The sequence below is a fragment of the Mixophyes fleayi genome, chromosome 4, assembly GCF_038048845.1.
Source record: "Mixophyes fleayi isolate aMixFle1 chromosome 4, aMixFle1.hap1, whole genome shotgun sequence".
Taxonomy (NCBI): domain Eukaryota; kingdom Metazoa; phylum Chordata; class Amphibia; order Anura; family Limnodynastidae; genus Mixophyes; species Mixophyes fleayi.
In genome coordinates, this window is record NC_134405.1 from 14676256 (window position 1) to 14688519 (window position 12264).

General features: G+C 40.9%; 1 protein-coding gene across 2 annotated transcripts in view; it reads left to right on the forward strand.

The window, feature by feature from the left end:
* LOC142151046 (uncharacterized) overlaps nt 1-12264 on the forward strand; it is a 219974-nt gene that overhangs the window by 146147 nt on the left and 61563 nt on the right. The window contains exons 6-9 of one of the 2 annotated variants that reach the window (XM_075206325.1): nt 1484-1581; nt 2014-2125; nt 2211-2308; nt 2466-2577. In XM_075206325.1, the coding sequence (XP_075062426.1) occupies nt 1484-1581; nt 2014-2125; nt 2211-2308; nt 2466-2577 (420 nt within the window). The remainder of the gene's footprint in view (nt 1-1483; nt 1582-2013; nt 2126-2210; nt 2309-2465; nt 2578-12264) is intronic. The other variant, XM_075206327.1, reaches the window with a different exon arrangement.

The following is a 12264-nucleotide window of genomic DNA, read 5'->3' on the forward strand; positions in this document are numbered from 1 at the left end:
CTGGATTGACCTTGTTAACGATACAGTCGGCCATGAAAGGTTCATGTACACCAGCAGGAACCTAGTGGATAAGTATGAAAGAATATGGTACAGGTGGAGGATATCCCCATATGTTACGGAAGGGTTGAGGGAGATGGCGCTCTCCTAATGAATGCTGGGGTCAGACATCCGGCCGCCTATTGATGAGTCTTCAAGGTCAACGATTATACTCTGTGTTATCAAAACTGTATTATTATTCCACTGCATCTTGAAATTGTAGAGGATTTGCATACCTTGGCTTAAATATCTGAATATCAATGTTTTTTCTTTTGTGATCCTACTGTGTATGAATACTTGATAATACCTGTAACACTGTGTGGGTTATAATTGGGGATTAAGCCCAATGTTATGGGCTTTTTTGTTGTTTAGAATGTAAAGAAAAGAAAAATGCAATAAAATTTTACCTGATTTAAAAAAAAAAAAAAAGGCGCCTGGGGTTAGAAGTCTGAGCATAGATGAGAGATTGGAAGTATGTTTGTTTAGCAGTGTCCAGAGCATTTCTATAGGAGTGGTAGATATCAGTATATGTGATTAAATCATTAGAGGTACAAGATTTATGCCAGTGACGTTCTGCTTTACGAGAAAGTTTTTGGAGAGTTTGTGTTACTTTAGTGTGCCACGGTTGGCACGAAGTCTACACGGAATATGTAGTGTCGCTGGAGCCACTTGATCCAGGGCAGTTGCTAGGGTTTGGTGAAAATGGGATACTGCCCGATCAGGGGAAGAGAATGTAGAAATTGGGGTGAGAAGGTGTTGAAGAGAGGTGGAAAACTGTTGATATTCCTGCGGTTGTGAGGAGGCTTGGAAGAGTTTGACACCAAGGAGGGTAATGAACTGGGGGAACGAGCGAGTAGCTAATAAGGTGATGATCCGAGAGGGGGAAAGGAGTGTTAAGGAAATCAGAAACTGAGCATAGTGTAGAGAAAACAAGATCAAGACAGTGGCCATCCTGATGAGTAGCGGATTCAATCCACTGGGATAGGTCAAGTGTGGAGGTTAGAGAGAGTAGTTTGGAAGCAGCATTGGAACGCGGATTAGAAATAGGATGTTAAAATCACCCATGATGATGGTGGGGATGTCAGAGGATAAGAAGTGAAGGAGCCACGCAGAGAAGTGTTCAAGAAATTGTTGGTGTGGACCGGGGCGATAGATGATAGCAACACGCATAGAGAACGGGTTAAAAACCTTAACAGCATGTACTTCAAAAGATGTGAATGTGAGTGATGGGACATTTGGTAGAACTGTGAACGTGCACTGTGGGGAGAGAAGTAGTCCAACCCCCCCTCCTTGTCTGCCTCCTGGTCTGGGTGTGTGGGTGAAATGGAGACCACCATGTGAAAGGGCTGCAGGTGAGGCAGTGTCTGATTGCGTGAGCCATGTTTCTGTTATTGCTAGAAGGTTGAGGGTGTTTCAGATGTATTCAGTCAGTGTCTGTTTCCTACAGATGGATCCAGTAACAGAAATACCCCACAGAGATATCTCCGTCCTCTTTATTCACAGGATTTTACACAGGAAAATCCCATTATCCCACAGAAGTATCAGGTATATGACATTTTAGGGTCTTTCCAAATACCTAAATGCCAAAGTGACTTTATTATATTATCTGTAAAAGAGCTGTGTGGATCTTATACACTGATTTTCTTCTGTTTCATCTCAAATGATTAAATCAGATATTATTAGATATGATATATTTAGTTACCATAATCCTCTTAATGTTATCTTACACAAGTTTGGCTCTCTCTACCTCCTATCCTCTTTGTATTGCTTCCTTTGTTCTAGTTGTTTTCTTATGTAGTTGCTTTCTTTATGGTCTCTTGCATTGATTTTTACTGATTATGTTGTTTCTCTTTTCCTTTACTTATCTGTATTTTTTTGGTTTATTTATTGTTGATTGTGTGGCGCTGCGGATTCTATGGCGCCAAATTAATAATTTAAGATGATGATGATATCATTATTGTCTTGTTGGTTATTTAGGGTGACATCTTGACTGATATTAAAGTAGAAACGATAGAAGGAGAGGAAGAGACGGATGTGAGGGGTGATCCGCAGTGTAAGGAGGAGGAAATCCCTACAGATATCAGCACAGGTGAGTAATAAACATATATTAGAGAAAGGAATCACATATTCTGCTTATGTAAACAATGTAATCAGTCCATGTATGTTTCTTACAGATGGATCCAGTAACAGAAATACCCCACAGAGATATATCCGTCCTCTTTATTCACAGGATTGTACACAGGAAAACCCCATTATCCCACAGGAGTATCAGGTAGACTTTTGGTCTCACATAATCCCAAAATGACTTTTCATTATATTATCTATAAAAAAGCTGTGTGGATCTTATACATTGATAATCACCTGTTTCATCACAAATTATTAAATCAGATATTATTACATATATTTGTATTGTTTTGTGGGCTGTTTAGGATGATGTCCTGACTGATATTAAAGTAGAAACGACAGAAAGAGAGGAAGAGACGTATGTGAGGGGTGATCCGCAGTGTAAGGAGGAGGAAATCCCTACAGATATCAGCACAGGTGAGTAATAAACAATCATTTATTCTACACTCTCCTCTGTCAGTACAAACTAATGAGGAAAATGTATCTGTCCAGTAGGAGAGTCCGGAGCCTTCAGCCACTATTAGACTCCTGTTCTCCTCCTCACATCACATCATTGTGTGCTACCAGCCCAGACATCTGACCAGTCTCCTCCTCACATCATATTATTGTGTACTAAGAGCCCAGAGATCTGACCAGTCTCCTCCTCACATCATATCACTGTGTGCTACCAGCCCAGACATCTGACCAGTCTCCTCCTCACATCATATAATTGTGTGCTACCAGCCCAGACATGTGACCAGTCCTCCTCACATTATATCATTGTGTGCTACCAGCCCAGAGATCTGACTAGTCTCCTCACATAATATCATTGTGTGCTACCAGCCCAGACATGTGACCAGTCCTCCTCACATTATATCATTGTGTGCTACCAGCCCAGAGATCTGACTAGTCTCCTCCACCCACTGTCTGGTGTATCTTATGGGATGTCAGTGACACCATGAAATTACCCATGAACCTCCTGTACACTACCTTCTGTGACAGTGTCCATCACCATCTGTGACAGGATGATGGCCTATGCCACCCTGTCTGTTGTTGCTGGGAACCAGCTGGGCTTACTTTGCCAACGTTCCCTTTCGTTATCCCAAATGTGCCCTCTTGCCGCAGTAGGAGGGGCTTATAATGCTGCCACCACTGAACTCCTTTATGGCGATCAGAACCACTTTCCTTCTGGTTAACTGTCACTGCTAGTGTACTCCTGTGCTGATACACTGGGGCTGGTAACTCCGGACCTCTTACTATGGATCCGGGTTGGCCTATCACACTGACCAGAGCTGCAGGTAGCAGGCAGAGCAGTGGTACTGGAAAAGCTTGGGTCCAAACCTCAGAATCAGCCGGAGAACTGATTAGATTTTAGGGTCTAATCAGCAGGTCACAGGATTACAGCGATATTGAAGAAGTTGTCAAGCAGGTCTTTGAAGCAGAGTGATGTTTATTGCTCAAGTGTCCTGACAGGGACAGTCACACTGATTTAAGGTATCAGTGGTCAGGTCAGATGGAACATCAGAATGATACATTTCAGTGTACAAGTCAGTGCATTTATACCTTTCAGACACATGCTATTTGTAGCATCAGGATATACTCTATTTACACAAACATAGATTTACATGCATTACAAAACCACTAATATTTATACTGGATAATGAAATTCTTAAAACCCTTGCTGTGATTTCCTGCATCTTATTTCAGAAGCAGGAGACCCACTAGCAAGTCAAAAGGTCTGACTGGCATGAGTACTTCAGACAGTCGCCGAATACCCATTCCCACAGAACAACAAAAAAAACAAGCTACTTCCCCACATCACAATACACCAAAGGCTTGATAAACACAGGCTCATTGTATCAGATATATACATCAGAAATAGGAACATCCTATAGCAAGGTTAAACAAGAGACGAATTTCTTCCCCTGGTCTCCAAAATAACGATTTCCTATCTCACAATATAAAAAAATAAGTGCACGTGCAATTACATAAATAAGTGCCCTGCGCTATTTGCTTTAAATAATTTTTTACCAAAAGTTATTTAATAGTGATTCAGTCACACCATCTCTCTGTATTACCACATGTGACATTGCCATGAATATTTGATCCTCAGCTGTATATTATCAGTGTAATACTAATGTAGAATATAAGATTATTCTCCTCCCTCTAAGATCATATACACCCCCATCACAAAGTACACTTCACACAAACTCCACCTGCCTGCACACAGCTGTCATTGCACAATAGGTCCCCTCCAGTCTACGTGCTTGTATGCTCTATACAATTGCTCTTTATTCTGCTGATCTGACCCTGTACAGTGCTTTGCCCTTATACTTTACTTTGTGCTGTTGCCCATCTGTGCCCTACTCCATTCTCCTAATCTGTCCTGATACTCTCCTTTGTTCTGTGCATGGATATGAATCCTAAGAGTAGTGTAAACCCATATTCCGTACTCACTGCTAATTTCACCCATGTCTACTCTACTTTTGAGGCTCCAGTGTTTGTGTGTGAGCGCAGTGTCTGATTGGACAATGTCACTGGCTAATAAGTCTTCCTGTTCTAGAATGCTGGGTGGGCAATGTGTATGATTAGGAAATGTTACTTGCCCGTGTCCGCATTTGGCTGGAATTGTCCAAGCTGGATGCAATTTGCGTGTCACTGTGGCTGGGCTTATGCAATGTGCTTGGTAATACAGTTGTATAATTATAATTAAGTGTTTGTTGTTTGCAAATTGAAATTAAACAGCTCGACATTTCAACCTACTCATAGTAACATACATGATATGGGCAAAAGTATTCGGATGCTTAACCATTACACCAACAGGGACTGTAATGACATTGTATTCAAATACATATACTTTAATATGGAGTCGGTCCCCCTTTTTCAGCGATAACCGCTTCCACTCTTCTTGGAAGGCTTTTCACAATATGTTGGAGTGTTTCTGTGGGAATTTGTGCCCATTCATTTTGTAGATCATTTATGAGGTCAGGCACTGATGTTGGACGAGAAGGCCTGGCTCGCAATCTCCGTTCCAGTTCGTCCCAAAGGTTTTCGATGGGGTTGAGGTCAGGGCTCTGTGCGGGCCAGTCAAGTTCTTCCACACCAAACTCATCAAATCACGTATTTTTAGTCCCTTCTTTGTGCACTGGGGCACAGTCATGTTGGATTAGAAAAGGGCCTTCCCCTAGCTGTTGCCACAAAGTTGGAAGCATAGCATTGTCCAAAATGACTTGTTATGCTGAAGCATTAAGTTTGCCCTTCACTGGAGATAAGGGGCCTAGCCCAAACCCTGAAAAACGGACCCATACCATTATCTCTCCTCCAACAAACTTCACAGCTGGCATAATGCAGTCAGGCAGGTAACGTTCTCCCGGTATCCGCCAAACCCAGACTCGCCTATGTGACTGCCATACAGAGAAGTATGATTTGTCCCTCCACAGAATACCTTTACACTGCTCTACAATCCGGTGTCAGTGTGCTTTACACCACTCCATGCAACGCTTGGCATTGGTCTTGGTGATGTGAGGCTTGCATGCAGCTGCTCGGCCATGGAAACCCATTCCATTAAGCTCCCGCTGCACAGTTTTTGTGCTTAGATTAATGCCAGTGGAAGTTCAAAACTCTTCAGCTTTGGAATCAGCAGAGTGTGGGCAACTTTTAAGCACCATGCGGCTTAGCAGTCATGGACCCCGCTGTGTGATTTTATGTAGTTTTCCCCTTCATGGAGTTGCTGTTGTTCCTAAACATTTCCATTTTCTAATAATATCACTTACAGTTGACCGTGGAATATCCAGCAGGGATGAAATTTCACGAACCATCTTATTGCAAAGGTGGCATCCTATCACAGTACCACGCTTGAAGTCACTGAGCTCTTCAGAACAGCTCATTTTGTATCACAAATGTTTGCAAATGGAGACTGCATGTCACGGTTTGGTTCACTGGATTCTTGGATCTGCACAACTTGGCGCTACTCCCAGCAGGGCGCGGGGTCTAACGGACGGATGGTATTCACCAGTGACCACTGCAAGGTGATTTGGGCTTAGCGGCGTCCTCTGCCCGCAGGTTGCGGCCCCTACCAGGAGTGTCATACGAGACCCTAAGGGAGTAAATAATAAGATGTTATGAAGAGACACAATGGAAATGGATGGAATGTAAATTCTCTGGCCGGAGGGCCAGGGGAGACTGCTGGATACAGGTGGAGCATAAGCTCTTCAGTCAAGTAGCGGAGTGAAGACAGATGCGGGCTGAACAATTCAACTAGTGGGTTAATGGAGGCTAGTGTGGCTTGAGCAATACAGCCTGTAGTGTAGTGGCACAAAAGATAGGTGTAGTGTGAACAGTCCAGCTAGCAGAGTAACGGAGACAAGTGCAGGTTAGGTGGGTGGGCCCGTAGTATAGCAGCACAGCAGAGACAGGTGCAGCGTGAACGGTCCAGCCAGCAAGGTAACAGAGACAGGTGCAGCTTGAGCGGTATAGCCTGTAGTATAGCAACACAGCAGAGACAGGTGCAGCGTGAACAATCCAGCAAGCAAGGTAATAGAAGCAGGTGCAGCTTGAGCAGAATAGCCCGTAGTACAGCAGCACAGCGGAGACAGGTGCAGCGTGGACAATCCAGCCCGCAGGGTAACGAGGACAAGGAGGCGCTGAGGATGCAAGGTTAACGTACAGGAGACAAGACTAAGTCTAATCAGGCAGGTAACTTGATCAACAGGCCCTGTGGAGAAAGAGGAAGTGCCTTTTCAAGTTTGGAGCCAGAACTGAGAACCAATGGAAAACGTGCAGCGGACAAAAAGGCTTATTGTCTGCGCAAGCACAGAACCAAAGCCAGGACGCCAGCAGCTGAAGTATGCTTCAATGGGGAACAGGTGATCGTTTCGGTGTTCAGTTGTGGAAGCCGAATGAGCGCCTTGTGACAGTGCATGGCTAGGTGCTGATTTTATACACCCCTAGCAACGGGTCTGATTGTAACGCCTCAATTCAATAATTAAAAGGTGTGGCTAAATACTTTTGTCCATATAGTGTATGTTACTATAATTTGGGGTACAATATGTTAATATGTTAAACAATGCAAAATACAATGTCTATACCCATACATTTATTTTATTTCCAGCGGATGGATGCAAACAAAGGAATATCTCGGATGGAAAATTAATTTTATCTACAGATTTTAAAACAGAAGATAACAACATCACACAAGATTCTCCAGGAGGAAACCACACTACCCTAAATATACATCCAATACTTCACAGAGCAGATAAATCATCTGATCGATCTAATCATGAGGAATATTCTCTTGATAATATAGATACTGTTACACATACTACAGCTCATACAGATGATGAAATATTTTTATGTTCTGAGTGTGGGAAATGTTTTACACGTAAATCATCTCTTGTTAGACACCAGAGAACTCACACAGGTGAGAAACCATTTGCGTGTTCTGAGTGCAGGAAATGTTTTACATGTAAATTATCTCTTGTTGCACATCAGAGAATTCACACAGGTGAGAAACCATTTACATGTTCTGAGTGTGGGAAATGTTTTACATATATGTCACATTTTATTGAACATCAGAGAACTCACACAGGTGAGACACGGTTTACATGTTCTGAGTGTGGGAAATGTTTTACACGTAAATTATCTCTTGTTAGACATCAGAGAATTCACACAGGTGAGAAACCATTTACATGTTCTGAGTGCTGGAAATGTTTTACACATAAGTCAAGTCTTGCTGAGCATCAGACAACTCACACAGATGAGACACGGTTTCCATGTTCTGAGTGTGGGAAATGTTTTACACGTAAATTATCTCTTGTTAGTCATCAGAGAACTCACACAGGTGAGAACACATTTAAATGTTCTGAGTGCTGGAAATGTTTTACATGTAAATCATCTCTTGTTAGACATCAGAGAACTCACACAGGTGAGAACACATTTACATGTTCTGAGTGTGGGAAATGTTTTACACAGAAATCATCTTTTGTTGAACATCAAAAAATTCACATAGGGCAAAAGGTATTCCATAAGAAATAAGTTTGATTACATTAATGGGTATATACTGTATGTGTATGTGTGTATATATATATATATATATATATATATATATATATATATATATATATATATATATATATATTATATACATTTTATTTATTTAGTCTTTTTATTAAACAATCAAAGGGGGTAGAAGAAAACTGTGTTGTCTAAGTACATAAAATACCTTATCAGAGTTATTTTTCTACATTTGTTATAAATATAACCTACCAGAATAGAAGAACTAAGATATTGTATCTTTAAGAATTAGGAAGAAGAATTAAAATAGGAGAATGACGTGTACTTCCTGTGTCACTGTGCACACGCTATCTTTATATCCTTTTCCTAGATGGGTTTCTTACATAACAACTATAAACAGAAAAAAATCCCTGATATGGCGCCAATAAAATAGATCAACCAATTTATAAATAGATCTTAGGAAAATAAAAAATACTAATTGAAATACCCAAAAATATATAAATACTGACAAAGGACAAGCTGCTGCATAAACCAAGGTGGCTGCGCCCACCAACACACACGTGACACCCAAAAAAAACATTTGCAGCGCTAAAGATTTGTCTGTCTATAATAGAATCTATATAAAGGAGATCACGGGCTGTCAAATATAAAAATGTATTATACAATTATAAACATACATATAGATAACCTGCTTACAAATGACTTGTGTATGAGGGAAAAAAAACAATTAAACGTTACCTACATCACAGTGCACTGTGACATAGTACATCAATTGAGACCATAAAATAAATACATAAAAACGTTGCTCATGAGTATTTGTGAAAAACCACAGCGCTACTAGATGGAAAAATATGACAGCTGTCTTCGATATAGCCGATAATGTGGTTAGAAGGTATTAGCTACCACTCGAGCTTACTGAATAGTTTTCCTCAAAGAACTGTTGCTGTAAAATGCCATAATAATCAATCCACCAATAATAATATAATTTATCTCGAAGAATAGTATTGTCTGGGTGTCCGTATGTAGCTCTATATAGAGCATAGGTGAACTAAAGTATGGACTCCGGCTTTTTAACGGTGTATATTCCACATGGATGAATAAATTATTCCACTCCCTACCCCAATATGTAGAGAAAAGAGCATAAACTGGAGTAGAAGATATAGTGGTACTCACTGTCTTCGGCTATAGTTCGTCACTCCGTGTAACCGCTCGGTAATAACACCTTTGGAGAGTCTCCTGTTATAGCTGCTTGATAATAGCAGTCAGAATAGTCTTCCTTCATATGACAGACTGTGGCCGCATATAGATGATATCCGGAGCTTAGCGAGCTAAAGCGGAATAGCAACTCACGCAGCGAGTAAAGGACTAGATGAATAGAGCTTGTGTGATCCACGATTCACAGCTGAATAGGTATAGCCGCCTCACACACAGCTTGTGATGGTGGTAAGAAATTAATCCAAATAAAAACGGGGTAGGGAGAAAAAAAGCGAAGAGTTTAGTATGATCACTAAATGTGTAATTCCAGGTGGATCAGCTCCTAAGTAGATGAGCTGAATAAATTTGGCAATATTAGCATAAATCAGATGAAAAAATAGCACGATGGGTTTCAAAATATAGAGAGACCAACTAGACCGTTGTCTTCTTACATAACCACACACTTTTATCTTTCATAAACCAAACCTTCTCCAGTCCTTTACACTATATTAAAATCCAGTTCTCACAGGGTTCTCTATAATATTTACATTGTACGTAATTAAGAAGATTCTAGATTTGTTCAGAAATATAATTGTCACTTTGGGTATAAAAGATATTTATGCTAAAAATAGACTCTGTACCTTATAAAATGCCAGCTGATTCTGACACCTGTATGACAATCACGCTGTAACCTGTACCGAATAAACAACTACTTTGCATCTAAGACCGTTCATTGCCTTTTGTCCATATTGTTCGAATACAACAAGTATTTGTCAGGAATATCCTCCCCTGGCTACCCCCTGATTTAATATCTTATCCTATATTCACACCGTCAAACAATATATCACCTGTCACAAACCGCACTATGCGCACTTGTGGCTTGGAAGTGTTTACTGTATGAGATTACCCACGATTCCAGCATTCAGTCTCTTTTTCTTTACCTATCACACAGGTTATAGACCTGCTGAATCGCCCCCACAACAGCGATTTCGCACCCCCACACACTTCAGGTTTGCCACCACCTATTGAATAAGAACAATAGAACCCCAATATACTGTCTCACACTGGCATACAATGAGCACTCCTTGTTACCCACAGTTTAACAAGGCACACACCAGCAATCAAAAGGTTAACACTTAGGGCTAGATTTACTAAGCTGCGGGTTTGAAAAAGTTGGGATGTTGCCTATAGCAACCAATCAGAATCTAGCTGTCATTTTGTAAGAGGTACTAAATGAATGAAAGCTAGAATCTGATTGGTTGCTATAGGCAATATCCACATTTTTTCAAACCCGCAGCTTAGTAAATCTAGCCCTTAGCCTCTCAAAACTCTGTGACAGAAATGTACATGCAGGCACACACTCGGCTAGGTATACCAATGTATTCACGATTCACACCTCTGCAGTGGAAGGTTTAGCATGGTCAAGCAATCTCTTCTAGACAGGCGGTGAATTAATTTAGAGCAAATAATAATCACTATTACATTTTTAGATTTAATATACAAAAAGTACAATGCTTATGGGTTAATAAAAAATTAATAATAAACAATTGACATAACATACACAAGCAAAACAGTTTAAAATAAAGGGATTAAATTCAGAGTATAACTTACAGATAAGTGGTATGTTCTGAGCCAAGGGAAATTGTCTTGAAGTTGGACAGTTTAGCAATAATGATTGATTTACCAAAAGACTGACAATTTCTTGTAACTGGTGTCAGCTTGTTAAAGACACCTTTACACCTCCAGGGGTTGTGGTCTGTGACACTTTTTACAATCACCATTTGAATGTTGCCTGATTTACTACCCAATTCTATTATGTGACCGAACTTTTCTGTGTAGCGTCACACAGACTCAATTTTATTATTAATAAATCTATGAATTTATATACAGATCTAGGTACAGGGTATCGGTTGAGCTTATACTAATTTCCTCAACTTCTCTGTGTGGCAGAATTCTTAATTTGACATATGAGCTGCCCTTCATCATGCTATTGAGGAATATGTGGTTGATCACTACTTTTATTGATATTAAGTGGCATATCTGAAAACTTAATTATTTTGTCTATATAAAATATAGCCAGTCATCACATGGTCTCCTTGTGCCAGACAACATGTTGAGCGATTCCAAAAAGTCTATTCAGGTGTCAAAACTCCAACCTATGCCAGGATATAGCTCATCCTATGAGGTCTTTGAAGCTGACACAGGTGATACCAGGGCCAGACTGGCCATCTGGCCCTTCTGGCAAATGCCAGAAGGGCCGATGGCTAGATGGGCTGGCCCGACACTTCCTGGTGGCTGGCTCCTCTCCTGGAACCAGCCACCTCAGTTACGCGCCGGATGACGGCTTCTCTGCTCCCTCCCTCATCATCTGCATTGTGCCCTGCAATCTGGACACAATTGCCAGATTTTTTTTCCCCAGGGGCGGGTGCCGCGAGTTGAGAGAGCCAGGGAGGGAAGAGGTGCAGGGAGAGGACTGAGAGCCATGGAAAAAGGGGGTGCAGATCTCTGAAAAGATAGTGCCATTGTTTGGGAAATTTATTTTCTGTACAGAAAACAAAGGTTATATGTGTGTATGTGAATGTTATTTATACATAAAGAAAAAAAAGTATACTGGTAACAGAATATAGGTTTTTGTTCGCGCGCTCAATACTAATCACGACGCTTACTGATAAATAGTAAGTCTGCATCCTGTCCGCACAACAGCAGTTCTTAATGGGAAGGCGGACAGAGATGGTATAATTCTCTTTGACCGGTGCGATTCGACCGCATGGTAAGGCCGTGATTGAGTATTGGGAGGGCAGTGTGGAACTATTGAAAAAAAAAATAGCGCTTTAGTTCAGGTGTGTCTGACGGGGCATGGTAAAAAAGGTGACCTGACAACAAAGGTTCTGTTCTTGGTGTGAACAGGATATAAAGAAA